The 20,555-nt window shown below is 49.7% G+C and overlaps 1 protein-coding gene across 1 annotated transcript; it reads right to left on the bottom strand.

Annotated features, from left to right (window-relative positions):
* Positions 1–4,931: 4,931 nt before the first annotated feature.
* Morn3 (MORN repeat containing 3) lies at positions 4,932–15,166 on the bottom strand. Its single transcript, XM_051161542.1, has 6 exons — positions 14,964–15,166; positions 13,972–14,145; positions 8,587–8,744; positions 7,053–7,212; positions 5,529–5,713; positions 4,932–5,345 (listed from the first exon to the last, which is right to left on the bottom strand). Exons 2-6 carry the CDS (start codon positions 14,114–14,116, stop codon positions 5,268–5,270), a joined length of 726 nt encoding a protein of 241 aa, XP_051017499.1. The 5' UTR covers positions 14,117–14,145; positions 14,964–15,166; the 3' UTR covers positions 4,932–5,267.
* Positions 15,167–20,555: the final 5,389 nt, after the last annotated feature.

Raw genomic sequence — 20,555 nt, 5'->3', positions numbered from 1 at the left:
AAAGGGGGGGGGAAGACTTCTGAGACCAGAGAGAGCTCAGGGGTTAAGGGTGCTTGCTGTTCTAGAAGATCTGAGTTCAGTTTCTAGCACCCACATAAGGCACCTCACAACTGCTTGTAATTCCGGTTCCAGGGGACCTGACAGCCTTTCCTGGTGTCACTGGGCCCCAGCACACATGACATATGCTTACATGGACACAAAGATAACCTCGTTAGCTTAAATGTGACCTTCTGAAAGCAAGGATACTCCTTTACATTCCCATAGCTCATTGATCAAATCCAGAACAAAGCAAACAAACTTGAGAACAGGCCTTTATGTAGCCCAGGCTGACCTTGGTCTCTCAGGACTATCCGCCTCCCAAGTGCTAGAACTGACAAGTGTGTGACACACGTCCACTTTATGGGATGCTAGGGGTTTAATCTGGGGCTGCTTCTGAGCTTTGCACGGGCTCTGCTCTGTCTAAATCCTCAGCCCTAAACCAGGCAGTTGGGTTTTGGTACATGGCAGTTCCCACCTGATAACTCCTGTTCGGTTTCCTGCCTGTCCTCTCCAGCAGTCCTTTTCTCTCTGCTCCATTTGTAGTAACAGCTTGTCCCTTATTGTCTCCTTTAATTTGGAACAGTCGTGTGGCTTTTGTCTTTTCAAGTATGAACTTTTGGGGGTTTTATTTATTAAGTTGGCTGCATGTACCGCAGGCTAGCCTTAAAATTGCTTTGTGGTGGAGGATTACCTGGAGCAACTGATACTCACCCATCTCCCAAATTCTGGCACTGGGGGTACATACCAGGTGTCTTGCAGAGCTGGGGACCAACCAATCCTGAGCCTGGTGGATGCTGCTCAGGCTCTCTGTGAACCGAGCTACCAGCCCCACCCCCAACATTAGCATTTTTAAAAGATGTGCATGTATGAGTGCCTGCCTGTATTAAGGATGTGTACCACACGTACGCCTGGTGCCTCTGACTGCCAGAAGAGGGTATCCTATCGCCTGAGAGCTACATCTCTAGTTGCCAGCCACCGTGTAAGTGCTGGGAACAGGCAGGAGTCTGGTCTTCCAGGAGAGAAGCCAGTGCTTTCATCGCTGAGCCATCTGACCAGCCCAGATATAACTTTAAAATATTAGTTTTTGTTTTTTTAAGCACCCAGACCTGGGGTTTTACAGAATGTCTTGTTTAGCTTCTCATGATTTCTCCCCCTGGTTATAATCAGATTGGTAGGAAGAGTCTGTGAGGTTGTGTCAATCCACCTGAAACAGCAAAGACTAGTTAGCCATTTTGTCTATACGAAGCTCTAAGTACTGCGTACTGCTCATTTGACCCTCAGTGATCGTTCTTAGAGTATGTTAATCATCCCTGGGCAGGAGAGAAAATCCATGCTCAAGAAAGGTAATATAATGGACATTTGTGTCATATGACCAGATAAGCAAAAAAAAAAAAAGCGACTTAGAGGATTTATCTTCATTAGGGGTCTGAGAGATGAGATGACAGTCCATGATGATGGAAAGGGTGGGGCAGAAACATCAGTTCAAGTCAAACAAGGGGGTGTGGGAAGTAACCACAGCCCAGGATTTGTATCCAGTGGACCTTCCTGTTAAGCCCTGTTGCCCGTGTTTCACCACCTCCCAATAATGCTGCCCCGTGAGCCATAGAGGAATGACTCCCTGCCATTGATTAGGTCAGAGGCCATGTGCGCTAATCGCCTTTGGAAATGCACATACAGTCCCAGAGGTGCTTTATTAATCCCCGGGGCTTTTCCTAATCCACTCAAGTTGACAGTGAAAATTAACTATCACAAGGAACTTGCCAGGACTCAAACCTGGAAGGTGGCTCAGAGCCCAGGGCCTAGGAAGAATCTTCCCCGGGCAGACTCTGACATTGTTGGAAGAATGAGAAGGTCCAGGGGCGCTGGGCCTACCTTGCAGAGCTCCAGTGAGCAGGTACAGAGCTAAGCCACAGTTGCCCCGGGCCTGTCTTTGCTACAGTGCCCACCACTCCCTCTAGCTTCGCACCAGGCCACTTTTAATGTCACTTCCCTCGAGTTACCCAGATGGCTCAGCAGACAAAGGCACCTGCCTCAAAGCCTGGCTGCGGTGGTGGTGGTGGGGGCAGCGCACGCCTTTAGTTGCAGCACTGAGGAGGCAGAGGCAGGTGGATCTCTGAGTTTGAGGCCAGCCTGGTCTACAGAGTGGATTCTAGGACAGCCAGGGCTACACAGAGAAACCCTGTCTGTGTAAAAACAAAACAGGAGGAATCTGCCCTGAAGTTTGACACTGCCTGGTTTCCCAGAACCTACATGACAGGAGGAGTCTTTTCTTACCAGTTGTCCTTCGTCCTCTTGTGTACAACCTGGACCTCGTACCCAAGTGCATACACAGAGTCACATACAGTAAATATAATTCAAAACAAAACAAAACCATTACTTACCTGACTCCCATAGGCCTTCAGTTCGATCTACCTGTCCATCCCAGAACCCCAATCCATAAAGTGTTTTTTTGGGGGGGCTTTCTTTATAATGGTGCTAAGAATCAAACCTAGGGTACATCATGAATAGTAAGCAAGCACCCTGATTGTATTACACCCCTAGACCCCACAAAGTAGTTGAGGGGCCTAACTCTTGTCCTGCCCCCATCACTTTCCATCCACCCTGCATCCCAGCACCTTATGTACCACGATCCTCTGAAAGTCACTAAGTAGGTGCAGCCTCTGCTCCCAGAGAAGCCTTGCTACCACTCACATGTCAAACCACCTTCTGGCTTCTGTAGAAGCCCAGGACCCTGCTGGAATTACTCCTGGGGATTGATTCTGAAGTCTAATTGTTTTGTCTGGATCGAGTCACTAGGCTGAGGTGGAGAAATGGCCCAGAGGTTAAGAGCACTGCTTTCTCTTCCAGAGGTCCTGAGTTCAGTTCCCAGCAACTACACTGGGGCTCATAACCATCTATAGTGAGATCTGGTGCCCTCTTCTGGTGTGCAGGCTCACATGCAGGCAGAACGCTGTATATATAATAAATACATCTTTTAAAAAAGGGAAAAAAGCAAAAAAACAAAAGGTGTGCACCGCTGCACTTAGTAAGTATCCATGGATACACTCCCACTCCTTAAGAATATAGAAAGCCAGGCTGGAGAGATGGCTCAGTGGCTAAGAGCACTTGCTGCTCAGCCAGAGGGTCCTTGGTTCAATTCCCTACACCCGTGTGGCATCTCACTCTTTCTTGGACTCAAGACATGCATGTGATACACAGACATATGCATGCTGGCAAAACACCCAAACACTCAAAATAGAAATAATTTAAAAGAATATATAGACCTAAGGTTAGGCTGGGCATTAGCTTGGGGACTTATGAACCAGTTTCCTTTAAAACAGCACAGAGAACAGCAGGCCACTTCACAGGCTATGGAGGCACAGGAGAGGCAACTGAAGCTGTCCACACAAGGCCTAGGACAGAGTAAACCCTTAGCACCTGTAGTTATGTCGGTCCTCTATCTTGAAGTCAAGTACAGACAGTACCACACACCCTGAAGCAGGTTGCCATACTTAGAATTTAGGGGCAAAGAAAACCTCATGATGTCAGTGTGCGCTTTCTTGTTTTGTTGAGGCTGCCCCTTGGACTCACTGTTGAGACCAGGCTGGTGTCAAACCCTTCTGATTCTCATCCCCCCATCTCCAGAGAGCTGGGATTATGGGTGTGAGCCACCATGCCTCAATAAATTGGGGCCTTTTCTGAGAACGTTATGGACAGATTTTGAGCCGAATCATTTGGTGGCCCGTTTCCGTTGCAGAGTGTTGAGCTTTTTAATCCTCGGGAAGCAGAGACAGGCAGATCTCCTGGAGTTTGAGACCAGCCTGGTCTGCATAGTGAGCTCCAGGACAGCCAGAACTACATACTGAGATCCTGTCTCAAACAAAACAAAAATTTAAAAAAGCATTATAGCACGTTTGGCAACATCCGCCTACCCCCCCCCCCCCCCCACCCCCCACCCCCCATCCATCATGACAACCAGAATCATCTCCAGGTGTTAGCAAATGTTCCCCCAAGTAGCTCAGGAAGAACAGAAATCCTAGGTGGTTTTAAGCTGTTGTCTCTGCTCCAACTCCCAGACAGGGTTTCTCTCTGTAATTCTGCCTGTCCTGGAACTCAGTCTATAGACAAGGCTGGCCTCGAACTCAGAGACCCACCTGCTTTGGCTTCTGCTTCTGTACTGCCTGTATTTAAGGCACTCTGGGTGCTCACAGTTTGAAAGCTTCCTTGGGATTCTTTTGTTAGGCTAAGGAGGTGAGGACCTGCTCTAATCTCAGATCTTGGTGGCCGCTGCTGCTGCTGCTGCGGCAAAGCGCAAGCTCACTCCCCTCCCTGGGCTAGCTCAGGGGGAGAAGAACCGAAGCCAACTTCCTTACTTCCTGTCTCGTACCCTCAACTACCCCTGACACACATGTGTATGTGTACACACACACACACACACACACACACACACACACACACACACACACACACCCCTACACCTTAGAAGAAACCCACACAGAGGGTGAGGCTGCCTCTCCCCTCCCTCAGACCTCTCCCACCCTGCTTACGCCATAGGCCCTTGGATTAAGGCCACCATGTTCTTTATTTTCATGCACTTTGATATAACACCATAGGGCAAAGAAACGCTTTAAACAAAGTGGGTCCCGAAGGCCAGCCAGGGAGAAGCAACACCCCACTTCCACTGACAAAGAATAATCTAGTATCTGGAGGAATGGGGTGCCCTCGGAGGGATCCAAGGGTGTGCCCAGAGTCGCTGCTTGCTCCTCTTGCAGGAGCTGCACCCCTCTGGGCAGTTTGGTGACAAGGGCCGGGGTTCCTCCTGATCCTCGGTGCACTGTCTGGATAGCTGGGGATGATGCTGGAGCTAGGATCAGAAACACAACCACCCTTTTCCCCAAAGCCTCATGGCCAGCCCAGGACAAGGCCCCCACCAACAGTTGGGTTCGTGCAGGCCAAGGGCCCACAGCCTTACTCAAGGCCCTTTAGAAGGAACGTACCACCCGAGGAGGCTATGAATGCAACTGAAGAGCGCTGGACAGGACTGGAATGCACTTGCTTCTTCTAGAAAGATGTGTTTCAAAGAGGAGTGACCAAGAAGGAAAAGCCGGACTACAGGAGGCAAGAACCTTACCCTCTCTGGTCCTGCCCTGAGCCCTTTAGTGATAAGAGGAGATGAGCATTGCTCAGGGACCCGGAGCGGCCTCAGCCGCATCAGAGGTGGCAAGCCAGCTGTGTCCCCTCATCTGGCATCAGCTGTCTTCTTCCTTGGAATTCATCAGCTTAGCTATGGCTTCCTTCAGCACGCCGTCTGGGTCTAGAATCTCCACCTGCAGGGATGCAGGGGGAGGGGGACCGGTTGGTTGGTTTAAGGAGCATGGAAGGCCCCAGGCTACCTTGCTAGAGATGCTCGGCTTGAAAACAAAAGCCTCATCTACAGTCCCTAGACACATGGGGCTACTGATGCCGGTTTCTGTCTCTCCCAGTTTTAGGGCCCCAGGAGGACCACCCACCTTAGGAATGGGGAACTGGGTGGGCTCAGGGGCCTCATCACGGCCAAAGTCGATCATGGTGCCACATTTGGCCACATCGTCCACCCAGAAGCCTTCAAACAGCTGACCATGGTCCAGGTGAAAGAAACGCCCATGGCCGTTCTTCATGCCTCTCTCCCAGCTACCCTCAAATCGGTTCCCATTCTCTAGAGAAAGGACGAGAAAGCATGGCTGCTGCGCACAGTCCCAGCTACTGATTATTAAGTTGTGTGCTAGCTATCTGAGAGTTTAAGCACAAAGCAGGAGGTACAGTGCCCAGCTACACATAAATGTCACTTAACCTCAACCACTTCAAGAGATTTTATTTTGCTAGTCATGACGGCGGCGCACGCCTTTAATCCCAGCACTCGGGAGGCAGAGGCAGGCGGATCTCTGAATTTGAGGCCGGTCTTTTTGATGATAGAGACAGAAGCTGGCGCATGTGCACACTCAGATCTGCCTCCCGGCTACAGCCCTAACCCTGTTTCTTTACCTGCCTCTGTTTCCCAAGTACTGTGATTAAAGCCACGTAAATTGTATTTTATTTGGTCTTTTTTTTTTTTTTTTTTTTTTTTTTTCTAGACAGGGTTTCTCTGTGTAGCCCTGGCTATCCTGGACTCGATTTTGTAGACCAGGCTGACCTTGAACTCACAAAGATCCACCTGCCTCTGCCTCCGGATTGCTGTATTAAAGGCGTGTGTCACCATGGCCGGCTTCTAAGTTTTATTTTTTGAGACAGCATTTCGCCACCTAGCTAGCACAGGCTGGTCTCTAAGTTGACACCATGCTGCTGATCCCAGGTGTTAGGGACCATGCTCCCCGCCAATTTGTGTTTCTTTTAGTGCGTTTGTGTTAAGCGTAGGCCCTTGCATACCACGGGCATGTGTGACAAGCACGTGGAGACGGGAGGACAACCCTGGGGAATCAGTTCTTTCCTTCCACCTTGTGGGACCCAGGAGCAAAAGCAGATGATCAGACCTGTGGGGAAGCACGTTACCACCTGAGCCATCTCACAGGTCCTCTCGTCGAGTTAAAAAAATGCAGTCAAGTGTTAAACTGCAGCACAGTTCAAGCTAATTGCCTAGGGGTCCTAGAGCTAATACCTGCTTATGCCAGGCTCTGAATTCGTGCAAGCTTGCTCAGAGTTCAGGCCATGAGAAATGAAGCGCCTACAACATTTGTTCTGCTCAGCAAGCGCTCACTAAATCCAGGCTATGCACAGTGGAGGCTCACTGAAGGCTGGCTCGGAGCTAAGGAGTATACGGGCTACAAGACAGACAGACAGACAGACAGACCGACCGACCGCCTACGCCCTCCCAGCTGACCCAGGGCCTCGGTTTACTTGGATCTCATTGGAAGTCGAAATCTCACTTTTTCTGGGCCAACCAGACTGGTATTACGGGGCGTGGCTGGTGGGGCAGGGAGTCTAGAGCGAGATCGTGCCGGGACTGGGCGGGGCCAGAGGCGTTGGGGCGTGGTTTCATGAGACGAGACGGGGACACTCACTCAGCCGCAACATGCCCTCCCCGTCGGGCTTGTCGTTCTTCCACTGGCCCTCGTAGATGTTGCCGTCGTGGTAGTACATGCGTCCCCACCCGCTGCGCTGGTTGCCACACCACTCACCCTCGTAGTATTCCTTGGGTCCGAAAAACTGGATCCCATAGCCCTGAAAGCAGGAAGATGCCCCGCCAACTGTCAGGTTACCCAAGGCTCACACTTGCGCTTCCTTCTGTCAGAATTCTAGCTGCATAGTCACCGCCTTCACACCTGGTTACCTTCTCTCTGGTCCCACTTCCGCACAACCTCTATACCGCCACAAGATGGATATTTTATAGCCCATAGGTTCACCCATACAACTCTGATTGCATTTGGTGGCCTCACACAACAGTCTATTTAGAAACATTACGAGCGACATTTGGAGACAAAGCGCAGGAAATCACAGACTACTGGCGATCGCAACTCAAAGTGGCTGGGGTAAGTGGCCTAAGTCTGTACCTCTAAAAGCCTGATGCCACTTTTCGTTTCTCTCTTGCCTCCTCAGGGCAGACAAGACCTGGTGTTTGACATCTTTGTTATTTCCTCCTCCCTTTGACACGTCTGCCTGGCTAGGTCCTCACTTCTTTGATATGACCTCCTGCCCTGTATTTTCTAGGTTAGATTGCATGGTCTTTCAGCTGCAGGAAACCACTGTTAACTCAACATGAAATGGGAATGTTTGTTTGATTAATTTTTCAAGACAGGGTTTCCTTGTGTAGCCTTGGCTGTCCTGGACTTGCTTTGTAGACCAGGTTGGCCTGGAACTCACAGAGATCTGCCTGCCTCTGCACTCCCTGCAGCTGGGATAACAGGCTGCAAACCATTTGTTTTAGGCTCAGTCTTCCCACCAGAAGCAATGGAACACGAAATCTTGGGCTCTGCAATTGGCTAGCTGTGTCACCAACCCCAGGCTAGGGAACCTCACCTCTCTGAGCTTGTTCCTTAGTAAAAACAGAAAACAAAGGATGACAACGCTATTAGAAGTGCAGTAACTGCTCAGTAGCAACACTGTTACTATTCTCAGGCTCGTGGTTTATAGCCCAGACTGGCCACAAACTCACTATCACCTTGCCTCCGCTTTCAGAATGCTGAGATTATGGCTTTGCACCCCCCACACCCTGCCTCCTGGCCTCCAGTCTGACTCAGGCCAACAGAAGGAGGGTTCTCAGAATGGGGTACCAGGGAGAAGAAAGCCAGGAAGTGAGGAGGAAGAGGGTGGAGGGGACCTTGCCTGCCGCCTCCTTGTAGCCATAGAGGTTTTTTCAAGGGTTCCTTCCTGGGGCCCCCCACTTCTCTTGCTTCCTGTTTTCTTGGTTTTGTTTTGAGAAGCACTAGAAACGCCCCTTCCACCCCTTCCTTCTCCCACCCACCAAAAGACTGGCTCTAGGTCCCCCTTTCCCCCCCATACACACACACACACACACACAGACACACACACACACACACACACACACCCTGCCTCTCAGCCTCTCCCTACAAGCAAGGCATGCTGGGAACCACTCACCGATTTCTTATCGCCTTTCCACCAGCCTGAGTACACTCTCCTGTACTTTCCAGTCTCTGGGTCAGGTTGACTGAGGGTGCCATAGCCATCTCTCTTGCCAAGCTTCCAGTCCCCTTCATAGATAGCGCCACTCTTCTTCCAGACCTGTGTTCCTTTCCCTGGTGACACACGGAGGGGCCAACACCGCAGATGATTGCCACTGAAACTGGCAGCCACATGCCAGTACAGACCTCAGGGACCTCCAGCCTGAACAACTTCTTCAGAACTGGAATAGAGACTGTCCCTCATCTTTAGAGTGTAAGCATGCAGAAGAAAGGAAAGTCCTGTGTCTAACAACAGCGATTCTCCTGCCTGCTGTCTAACAGCCAGAGAGATACAGCAAACCTTGAGCACAGGCAGGAAGGGGTCCAGCCGGGCAATGTCTTTGGGGTTTTTTTTGTTTTGTTTTGTTTTGGTTTGGTTTTTGGGTTTTTGGTTTGGTTTGGTTTGGTTTTGGTTTTTCCAAGTCCGAGTTTCTCTGTGTAGCCCTGGCTGTTCTTGACTCACTTTGTAGACCAGGCTGGCCTCGGAACTCACAAGAGATCCACCTGCCTCTGCCTCCCTGAGTGCTGGGATTACAGGTGTGCACCACCACACCCAGCTAAAATAAATGAATCTTTAAAAAGCAAGCAAGCAAGCAAGCAGGGTGGGCAAGCCAGTCAGCAGCACTCCCCCATGGCCTCCTATATCAGCCCCTGCCTCCAGGTTCCTGCCTTGAGTTCCTGCCGTAACTTTCTCTGATGATGGACCGTGATGAGGAAGTGGAGGCCAGAATTAAAGCCTTTCCTCTCCAAGTTGCTTTTGGATATAGTGTTTTATAGCAATAGAAACCTAAATAAGACAATCGCTGAGCTACATTCCCAGCCCTTGTATTTTAAATTTTATTTGTTGTTGTTGTTGTTGTTTAAAATTCATTTATTTGGGCTGGAGAGATGGCTCAGTGGTTAAGAGCTCTGTCTGGTCTTCCAAAGGATCTGAGTTCAATTCCCAGCAACCACATGGTGGCTCACAACTGTAACTCCTGTTCCAAGAGATCTGACACCTACATAACCAATGCACGTAAAATAAAACTATTTTTAAAAAGATGCATTTATTTATTATGTATACAATGTTTGCCTGCATGTGTGCCTGCCCACTAGAAGAGGGTGCCAGATCTCATTACAGATGGTTATGACCCACCATGTGGGTGCTGGGAATTGAACTCAAGACCTCTAGAAGAGCAGCCGGTGCTCTTAACCTATGAGTCATCTTTCCAGCTCCTAAATTGTATTTGCTTATAAAAGAATGTTTTAACGTTTTATTTTTGCTTATTTATTTATTTTGATTTTTTTTTCGAGACAGGGTTTCTCTGTGTAGCCTTGGCTGTCTTAGACTCGCTTTGTAGACCAGGCTGCCCTTGAACTCACAGCGATCAGCCTGCCTCTGCCTTCCAAGTGCTGGGATTAAAGGCATGCGCCATCACGCCCTGCCTCTTATTTTTGTTTATGTGTCTCTGTGACTATGCCATGTGAATGTAGTGCCTACAGAGGCCAAAAGAGGGCGCTATAACCCAGGGAAGCTTACGTTCCAGGAGATAGCCACTGGATGTGGTCTCTGGGAATGGAACCCAGGTTCTCGGCTTGTTTGTTTTGCTTTTTGCTTTTGAAATGACCACATCTCAAACTTGCCTAAAACTTGTCATATAAATCAGACTGGTGTCCAGCTCAGAGCCCGTCCTACCTCTGTGTCCTGAGTGCGGGGCTTAAAGGGGTCCACATCAAGAAGTTCTTGCTCTTAACTGTGGAGCTATCTCTCCAGCCCAACCTTTGGATTTTTGAATCTAGAGCAGATAGGACTTCAGTCATATCTCATTTGCCTAACAATATTTAAATCCTGTGAAATAAAGACATTCACACTGGGAGAGAAAACTTTGATCTAGGCTGCCCCTGACAAGGGCAGACTCACCCTTCATCCAGCACAAGCTTGACACACACAGCTCACTAGCCTGCCCCCTTTTCTTTTCTTTTTTTCTTTTTCTTTTTTGCATGTCCCTTTTTCAACAGTGTTTGTCCTGCAATAGAGAGACACAAAGCCTAGGGCTGGAGAGATGGCTCCGTTGTTGAGAGCACGCACTGCCTTTGCAGAGGACCTTGACTCTGTTCCACTGGGGTCTGATGCCCTCTTCTGATCATCAAGAGCACCAGGCACTCCCACAGTGCATATACATACATTGCGGCAAAACACTCATACACATAAAATAAATTTGTTTTTTTAATGTATACAGTGTTCTGCCTGCATGTACACTTGCAGACCAGAAGTGGGCATCAGATCATATTATAGATGGTTGTCAGCCACCATGTGGTTGCTGGGAATTGAACTCAGGACCTCTGGAAGAACAGTCAGTGCTCTTAACCTCTGAGCCATCTCTCCAGCCCATAAAATAAATGTTAAGAAAAAGAAAGAAAAGACAGACAGACAGACTAGGCTTGCCGTGGTCCATGAGGCACAGTGCATTTGTCATCTGGGTGTTTTCTTTCTCGAGCTCTGTTTTGCTGTTTGGTTGGTTAGTTGGTCGGTTTTTCGAGAAAGGGTTTCTCTGTGTAGCCTTGGCTATCTTAGACCAGGCTGGCCTCGAACTCACAGCAGTCCACCTGCCTCTGCCTCCCGAGTGCTGGGATTAAAGCCGTGTGCTACCACTTCTGGCAAAATGAATCTTTTAAAATATTTATTTACTTATTTATTTTACAATGTTTTGCCTGCATGTACAATTTCAGGCCAGAAGAAGGCACCAGATCACACTTTAAGATGGTTGTGAGCCACCATGTGGTTGTTAGGACTTGAACTCAGGACCTCTGGAAGAACAAGCAATGCTCTTAACATCTGAGCCATCTCTCCTTTGCTTTGTTTTTGAGACAGGCTCTTATTATGCTCCCACAGCTGGCCTGGAATTCTCCATGTAGACCAGCCTGGCCTTGAACTCACAGAGCTCAACCGCCTCAGCCCCTGGAGTATTGGGACTAAAGGTATAAGTCAACACAGCTGGCCACTACTTTCTTTCTTTCTTTTTAAATTTTGTTTAGAGATAAGGTCTCAAGTAGCTCAGGCTGGCCTTGAACTCTCTATGCAGCTGAAGCTGGACTTGAACTCCTGACCTCCCTACATTGCCTTCCAAGTACTTGGGACTACAGGAATACACCTGGCTCTTCCCCCCCCCCCCCAGCCCCACACACCCTGCACTTATTTTGTTTGAGACAGGGTCATAGCCTTGACCTCCCTACGTCAGCCTCCTGAGCCAATAACAGGGATTTAGGGTTTACATAATAAACCACGCCCAATTCTGGCCCACTTTCTCCACTCCAGCTACACTGACTTCTGTCTGTCCGTCAATCAAGCTGCACAGACCCACCTAATTCTAACTCTGCAACTAAAGGTCGAAAACTTGAGAGATGACTTGCTGTTCAGCCTGGTCACTGCATTCTCATCCCTTCTGTACACAGCAGCTCAAATATCACCCACTCCCTCCCTACTGTCTTCTCTTTCCTCCCTTCCCTCTCCTCTCCGGTGCTTTTTTTTTTTTTTTTTCTTTTTTTTTTCCATTTGAGACAAGGTTTCTCTGTGTAGCCCTGGTTGCCCTGGACTTGCTTTGTAGACCAGGCTGGCCTTGAACTTACAGAGATCCACCAGCCTCTGCCTCCCCAGTGCTGGGACTAAAGGCGAGTGCCACCATGCCCTGCCTCTCTCTGGTGCCCTTTACACCCTAATACTACCCCTTGAAGTAGTTACTTCTTCCACCTGGACCCCAGTTGCCTCGTTTGGGAAATGTGATGGCAGTCTACCGTGGTTCTCTGCATGCGCCCTTATGCTCTGAGCCCTCTTGCTGCCCTCCCCCTCCCGTCCCCCCCCCCCCCCCCCCCCCGCCGCAACTCTTATCTTTATAAATAATGTTTCCACTTATCAGATGAGGAAACTGAGTATGGTGAAGACTACCTCCAGACTGTGGCTGTTAGAGCTAGGATTCTTTTTTTTTTTTTTTTTGTTTATTACTTATACAATATTTGGCCTGCATGTGAGCCAGCAGGTCAGAATAGGGCACCAGATCTCATTATGGATGGTTGTGAGGCACCATGTGGTTGCTGGGAATTGAACTCAGGACCTTTGGAAGATTAACCAGCGTGCTCTTAACCTCTGAGCCATCTCTTCAGCCCTAGAGCTGGGATTCTAATAGTGTAGGCTCGTGGAGTCTAGTGTAGTTAACCGGGAAGGCAGGAAAAGAGGATGTCTAAGTCTGGGAGTGCAAGGCTGCAGTGAGAGAAGTTTTTAAATAGAGCCACACCCCCACACCCCCACACCCCCACACCCCCACACCCACACCCCACACCCCCCACACCCCCACACCCCCACACCCCCACACCCCCACACCCCCCCGCACCCCGCACCCCCGCACCCCCACACCCACACACCCCCACACCCCCACACCCCCGCACCCCCGCACCCCCACACCCCACACCCCACACCCCCGCACCCCCGCACCCCACACACCCCACACCCCCACACCCCCCCACACCCCCCACCCCCCACACCCCCCACCCCCCACACCCCACACCCCCCCACACCCCCCACAACCCCCCACACCCCCCACACCCCCCACACACCCCACACCCCACACCCACACCCTAACCCCCAACCCCTACCTGGGAGTCAGGATTTTGCCAGAACCCCTTTGCCCCCTGCTGGTCAGACCTGAGCCTAGGCACACAGGAGTAAGCATGGAAATTTAGGGTTGGACAAGTCTTGCCTGTGTCCTGAGGCCCAGACCCTGCGCTCCACCATCTGCAGAGCATGAGGCCCAGAAACCCTACTGCAAGCTGTTTCTTTCTTTCTTTCTTTTCTTTTTTCTTTTTTTTTTCTTTTCTTTTCTTTCCTTATTTTGGTTTTTTGAGACAGAGGAGTTTCTCTATGTAGCCTTAACTGTCCTAGACTCACTTTGTAGACCAGGCTGGCCTCGAACTCACAGTAATCCAACCTGCCTCTGCCTCCCAAGTGCTGGGATTAAAGACATGTGCCACCACGCCCAGCTGCCACTTATGTTCTTTGTATTTTTTGTTTGTTTATTGTTTTTTGAGACAGGGTTTCTCTGTAGCAATGACTGTGCTGGACTGGACTCACTTTGTGGACCAGGCTGGCCTCAAACTCACAGCGATCCCCCTGCCTCTGCCTCCCTAGTACTGGGATTAAAGGCGTGTGCTACCACACCTGGTGCTACTGATGTTCTTACTGGCCTCTGTACACTGCTCTTGTTTTGTTTTGCACTGCCCACCCAGTCTGACCCCACACCTGCCGCTAATCCCCTGAGGGTCCCCTGCTCACCGTGTTTCAAGTTGCCCTTCCACTCGCCCGTATAGTGATCTCCGTTCACAGCAAATACTTGGTGCCTCAGTCCATTCTTCTGGGCTTTCCAGTCAAACCCTTTCCACAGGGGCTGTGATTTTCTTGGACACTTGGTGACTGGCATGCTGGCTGCTTCTGTGGTGTTGGAGGGGGCTGGCAAGAGGTAGGGGCATCAGGGGCTCAGTGAGTCCTGTGTATCCCTGGGATCCTGGGGCTTCCTGGGGAGGTCCCTGCCTGAGTTCCAGTTGGGCAGGTCATGTGTGTTCTGAGCCCCAGGGCAGGTGAGCAGCCCTCAGTGGGGAGCCTGTGGTGCTGGACTGACTCAGGACCCTCCCTTGCATTCTCTTGGGCCCCCACTCCACCCCACCCCCACTAGGGGGGAGGTGATGGCATAATTCCTTTGGAACCCAGGGAGACCAATAGGAACTCAGGGTTTGGGATGACACCAGGGAGAAGCTGCCCCTGGGGAAAAAATGACGGTCACTTAGTGACTAGAAGGACCCATCAAAATGGGCTTTGGTGGAAGAGGAGTGCTGTGGGAAGGGTCGGATGGTGGCAAGTGCTGGGACAGATCCAGGGCCGTCAGAGGGTGTCAGGCAGACAGCTGCCTTCTACCCAAACTGCAGAAACATCCCTGGTCCAGCGCCTGCACTGTTACCCCTTGGCCCTACTTACCAGGTAGATGGGGCTGATGACTCTCAGGGGTTGCCTTTCAGCTGGGGAGATCCCCCCCACAAACTGAAGAGACTGATTCCAGCCTCTCTCTCTCTCTCTCTCTCTCTCTCTCTCTCTCTCTCTTCTCTCTCTCTTCTTTGGTTTTTCCAAACAGGGTTTCTCTGTGTAGCCCTGCCTGTCCTGGACTCGCTTTGTAGACCAGGCTGGCCTTGAACTCACAGAGATCCACCTGCCTCTGCCTCCGGGGTGCTGAGACCAAAGGCTGTGCCACCACGCCCGGCCATTCATGTCCTTACATCTGTCTCCATGGATTGCATTCTTCTTCTTGCCTCCTGCGTGCTGAGATAACAGACATTCCCCACCACACTCAAGTTCACCCGTTCCTTCATTTATCCATTCATTCTCTCTGCCTCTCTCTGTTTCTGATAGGGTTTTCACGTAGCACAGGTTAGACTCAAACTCACAGTGTGGCTGATAATGACTTTTCTTCTCTGAGCCAGGGTCTCACACTGCCTTGAATTGGTGATCAAAGCCAGGGCTTCGAGTAAGCTGAACAACCAACTCAATGGTCCTCTGCTTGAGCAGGCAGTGTTTTTGTTTGTTTGCTTGTTTGTTTTTCAAGACAGGGGTTTCTCTGTGCAGCCTTGGCTGTCCTGGACAGGCTTTGTAGACCAGGCTGGCCTCGAACTCACAGAGATCCACTTGCCTCTGCCTCCCGAGTGCTGGGATTAAAGATGGTACGCCACCACACCACCGCCCAGCCAGGCAGTGTTCTTAACTGCTGAGCCATCTCTCCAGCCCCTCCCCAGTCAGTTCTCCACACGCCCTTTAATTGAATCATTGTGTAGAAATCCAGACTCCTGGCAGGGCCTGGATGGGGAGTGGGAGCCTTGGTGGGGGGTGGAGGGCAGTGGTATGGAAGGATTTTGGTGCTGGCAGAATACTGGGGTTACCAATCTGCATTGCAATATCTCTGTGTGTTTCAAGACCAATCTTGGTAGTACCTTTTCCTTCCGCAAGTACCCCTGTTCTAGCCACCATTCTCAGTAGACATGACAGGGACCATGTGTTTTGCTGTCTCTCGATGCCCCAAGTACCTGCACATAGTAGAGGTCCTGAACTAAGAACAAAGGGGATGCTGGGAGTAGTAGTGCAACTGCTGGAAAGTTGAGGCAGAAGAAACGCCATGACTTTGAGGTCAGCTTGGGCTATAGAGTGAGACCCCGCCCCCTAAACCCCCACCCCACCCCCGAAAAGCAGAAACCAGGGCAGGAGAGGATGGCCCAGTGGTTACGAGCATTTACCACTCTTGCAGCGGACCGTTTCAGTTCCCAGCACCCAGAGAGCAGCTCACAACCTCTGTAACTCCAGTTCTAGGAAATCCAATGGCGGTACACGACGAACTGTGCACAGAAATACAAGTAAGCAAAACACCCATACACGTAAAATAAGTGAGGGGTGAACAAAAGCTAAGGGACGTGTATTGGTGCCGTATTAGCGCAAAAGTGACAGAGTGTTCTGGACTTAGAAACTGTAAGAGAACACAGCATAGACTCCAGGGACGCTATGGCGTCGATCGGTATTACGGCTTCATCTCTGTCATCACAGATTCCATTCCTGTCCCCCACACTTCAGAACTTAAGGAGAGGTTGAAGTGGACCAGCAAAAGAGACATCTGCAAGCCTGTCCGGGTTTTGTTTCTAAAGAGCAGAGCAGAGTACTGTGGACTCTGGAGGAGCAGGGCGCAGAGAGCTGGGGGGTCATTTCTGAGCTCAGGCCACCCGCTGTGTCCTCCTGGCTTACCTGTAACAGCAGCCTTGGGCTTCACCCCTCAGCCAGCAGAGTTGCGCTGCAGTCTGCCCCCCCCCCCCCGGTCGTTATAGCAACAGCAAAGCGAGCTGGCAGTGCCCGCCTCTTCCTGCAGGGGCAGGGTAGCGGAGGAAATTATAAGGACAAGGAAAGTCACATTTGTTCTTAGTCGTGTGAGACTACTTTGAGTGTTTTCCGGAAGCTCTGGAGACTGTCGCCATGGACGTTGCATGGCGTACCGACTACAGATAAGAGTTCCTAATATGCTCACTACGCTCGCTCGTTATCTTACGTAGCCTTGAAGATTCTGGAAGACCTGCCTAGACCCTCCACTCTTTTCTTCCTCCCGTCCCCTCTCACTCAGCCTCTGCCGGAGCCACTACACACTTGCTTCCCTGCTGTTCCTGCAAAGTGTGCCACATTCCTGCCTCAGGCCTAAGGGCTCTCTTGGGACAGTTGCCAAGACATCTCTCCCTCCCAATTGAGAGCATGGACCTTGCTTCCCTCTCCTTCAAAGGTTTGATTAAACATCAGCTCTTCTTCACCCAGGAGTTCTCAGAAGCATCCTGTTTAAAATTGGGATCTCCCTTTTAGCCGGGCGTGGTAGCGCACGCCTTTAATCCCAGCACTCAGGAGGCAGAGGCAGGCGGATCGCTGTGAGTTCGAGGCCAGCCTGGTCTACAAAGTGAGTCCAGGATGGCCAAGGCTACACAGAGAAACCCTGTCTCGAAAAACCAAAAAATAAAGAAGTAAAAGAAATAAAATAAAATTGGGATCTCCATATGTGTCATTCCTGTTTATTCTGGGTTTGTTGTTGTTTGTTTGTTGTTTTTTTCAAGACAGGGTTTTCCCTATTTAGCCTTGGCTTTCCTGAACTCACTTTTGTAGGACCAGGCTGGCTTTGAACTTACAGAGATCCGCCTGCCTCTGCCTCCTGGGTCCTGGGATTAAAGGTGTGCGCCACCACGCCGGCTCCGGTTTATTCTGTGTAAGCATCCCTATCAACACACACCCCAGCTCCCGGCCCCCTATGCTTATTGTCTGTCTCTAAAGACAATAAAGTTTTGTCTTTTGTTTTGTTTTAATTCTCAGTTGTTTTGTCTTGTCTTGTTGTTGTTTTTTGTTTGTTTGTTTGTTTGTTTGTTTTGTTTCAAGACATGGTTAAACTATTTAGCCCAGGCTGTCCTGGAACTCAGTATGTAGACTAGGCCGGCCTTACAAGAGGTGCACCAGCCTCTGCCTCCCAGGTGTTGGTGTTAAAGGCATGTACAACTAAGCTCGGCTTGCATTCTCACTTCCTTTTTTATGTGTAAAAGTAAAGAAATAACAATAACAACAGGGCTGCAGAGATAGCTCAGAGGTTAAGGGCACTGACTGTTCTTCCAGAGGTCCTGAGTTCAATTCCCAGGAACCACACGGTGGCTCACAATTATGTTATCTGATGCTCTCTTCTGGTCTGCAGGTGTACATGCAGGCAGAGCACTGTATACATAATAATAAATAAATAAATCTTAAAAAAAAAAAAACCACCACCAACAAAACCCTAAAACATAAAAAGAAAAAAAAAAAAAAAAAAAGTGGGGTGGGGTCGGGGAGGCCAGTGAGATGGCTCAGTGGATAATGGCACCTGCTGCCAAGCCTTGTAACCTGAGTTAGGTCCCAGCACACATGGTGGCAGGACAGAGCTGATGCCTGCAGGTTGCCTCTGATATCCACATGTGCACACTGTGACACACACACCAAATTAAACTTTGAAACACACAGGAGAACAGCTGTAACAAACACCTGCTGCTTCCTCTTCCTGCACTCAACGTGCTCTGCTGTTCTGCCAGATCTGAAAACAGAGGAGGTTTTGTAGATTTTTACTGTTGGAACTCACAGAGACCCATTTGCCTCCGCCTCCCCAAGTGCTGGGAATAAAGGTGTGAGCCACCAAGACTTTCCCCCTCCACCATGAATCAGCCTTCTTATGTTGTTGGTGAAAAATGAGCTGCTCCTTGTATCACTGTGATTTTTTTGTTGTTGTTGTTTTGTTTTGTTTTTTTCTTTTTTTGGTTTTTCAAGACTGGGTCTCTCTGTGTTAGCCTTGGGTGTCCTGGACTTGCTTTGTAGACCAGGTTGGCCTTGAACTCACAGTGATCCACCTGCCTCTGCCTCCTGAGTGCTGGGACTAAAGGCGTGCGCCACCACGCCCGGCTTGGTTTTTTTGTTTTGTTTTTTTGGGTTTTTCGAGACAGGGTTTCTCTGTGTAGCCCATCCTGGACTCACTTTGTAGACTAGGCTGGTCTTGAACTCACAGCGATCCGCCTGCCTCTGCCTCCCGAGTGCTTAAAGGCGTACGCCATCGCCCAACTCATTGTTTTGTTTTTCAAGACAGGGTTTTTCTTTGTAGCCCTGGCTGCCCTGGAACATGCTCTGTAGACCAGGTTGGTCTCTAACTCACAAAGATCCACCTGCCTCTGCCTCCCAAGTGCTGGGACTACTGGTGTGTGCCACCACCACCTGATTTTAATTCCTTACAGAAATTAACTGTTTCCAAATTTCTGTTTTTCTTTTTTCTTTCTTTTCTTTTCCTTTTTTTTTCCCCCTCAGTGTAGCCTTGGCTGTCCTAGACTCGCTCTGTAGACCAGGCTGACCTCAAACTCACAGCGATCTGCCTGCCTCTGCCTCCCGAGTGCTGGGATTAAAGGTGTGCACCACCACGCTTTTTCCAAATTCCTATCTCAAGTATTCAGTTGGTCCAGGTAGGTTGGAGAGCCTGCCCTGGCTGACTGTGGTTCACCTTTCTCCTTTTCCCCTCAGGCACTCAGCCAGTAGCTACAGCCAGCCCTTACCCTGGTACAAACTGTCCTTTGGCTGGTGGCCCTGTCTCCAGCCTCCTTGCCACCTTGCCACCTGCTGAGCGACACCTTCAGCTCCAGGCACTCATTCTTTCTAGGCCAGACTCCAATCCAACGTGCTGCATCTCAGTTCCTCACTATGAGCGGTCCTTTTCTTTTTCTTTCTTTTTTTTTTTAATTTATTTTTATTTTTTATTTTTTTACAGTTTTTAATAAAATTTAGATGAAGCAAGGTCTGCCTTGCAGAGAAAGATCTGGGCTACAGTTTATCTGTATCACAGTCTGGCCAAGGGAGCAGGTTGTAAGCCTATGAGACTGCTGTCCATATGGGGTCAGAATTGGATGACAGTTTTAAAAGACTTATTCACTTTTATTTTACATGTATGAGTGTTTTGCCTGCATGTACATCTGTGTACCACGTGAATGAAGTGTCCATAGAAGCCAGAAGCGGGTGTTGGATCCTCTGGAACTGGAGGGACAGATAGTTATAAGCCACCATGCTGGGAATGGAACCTTAGTCCTCTGGAAGAGCAGCTGGTGTTCTTAACCAGTGAGCCATTGACCTACCTAGCCCTGGTGGAATTTTTCTTTTTCTTTTCTTTTTTCTTTTTCTTTTTCTTTTTTTTTTTTTTTGGTTTTTCGAGACAGGGTTTCTCTGTGTAGCCTTGGCCATCCTGGACTCACTTTGTAGACTAGGCTGGCCTCAAATTCACAGCAATCCGCCTGCCTCTGCCTCCTGAGTGCTGGGATTAAAGGCGTGCGCCACCACGCCCAGCTCGTGGAGGAATTTTTCACAATCCTATAAGTAAGTTGCTTGGACTGGCAAGTCTTAGTATATGACTTTTGGGAGCTTTCATTTAAAATGCCCTTTTGTTGTTGTTGAAGTTTTTTGTTTTGTTTTTTAAGATTTATTATGTACACAGTGCTCTGCCTGCACACACACCTGCAGGCCAGAAGAGGGCATCAGAGCTCATTATAGATGGTTGTGAGCCACCATGTGGTGGCTGGGAATTGAACTCAGGACCTCTGGAGAAGCTCCAGCCCCGATTGTTAAAGATTTTTTATGTGTTTGAATGCTTTGCCTGCACTGTAAAATGCACGCATTGCGTTCCTGCCTGCAGACAGCAGAGACCAGAAGAGGGTGGTCAATGCCCTAAAACTGGAGTTATGCCTACTTGCAAATATCCATATTAGTGCTGGGGACTAACACCAGTCCCCTGTAAGAGCTGCAAACATTCT

Source organism: Acomys russatus, chromosome 19, assembly GCF_903995435.1.
Source record: "Acomys russatus chromosome 19, mAcoRus1.1, whole genome shotgun sequence".
NCBI classification, from domain to species: Eukaryota; Metazoa; Chordata; class Mammalia; order Rodentia; family Muridae; genus Acomys; species Acomys russatus.
This window is presented reverse-complemented; position numbering and strand designations above follow the sequence as displayed.

Bases quoted from the DNA above. Each gene is read 5' to 3' on its own strand.
- Morn3 (XM_051161542.1), bottom strand. From the start codon at position 14,116: ATGCCAGTCACCAAGTGTCCAAGAAAATCACAGCCCCTGTGGAAAGGG. The intron at 8,745-13,971 runs GTGAGCAGGGGA...GTGTGTCACCAG, and splicing joins GAAGGGCAACTTGAAACACG to GGAAAGGAACACAGGTCTGG. The intron at 7,213-8,586 runs GTGAGTGGTTCC...TCCTGCTTTCAG, and splicing joins GGAAAGGCGATAAGAAATCG to GGCTATGGGATCCAGTTTTT.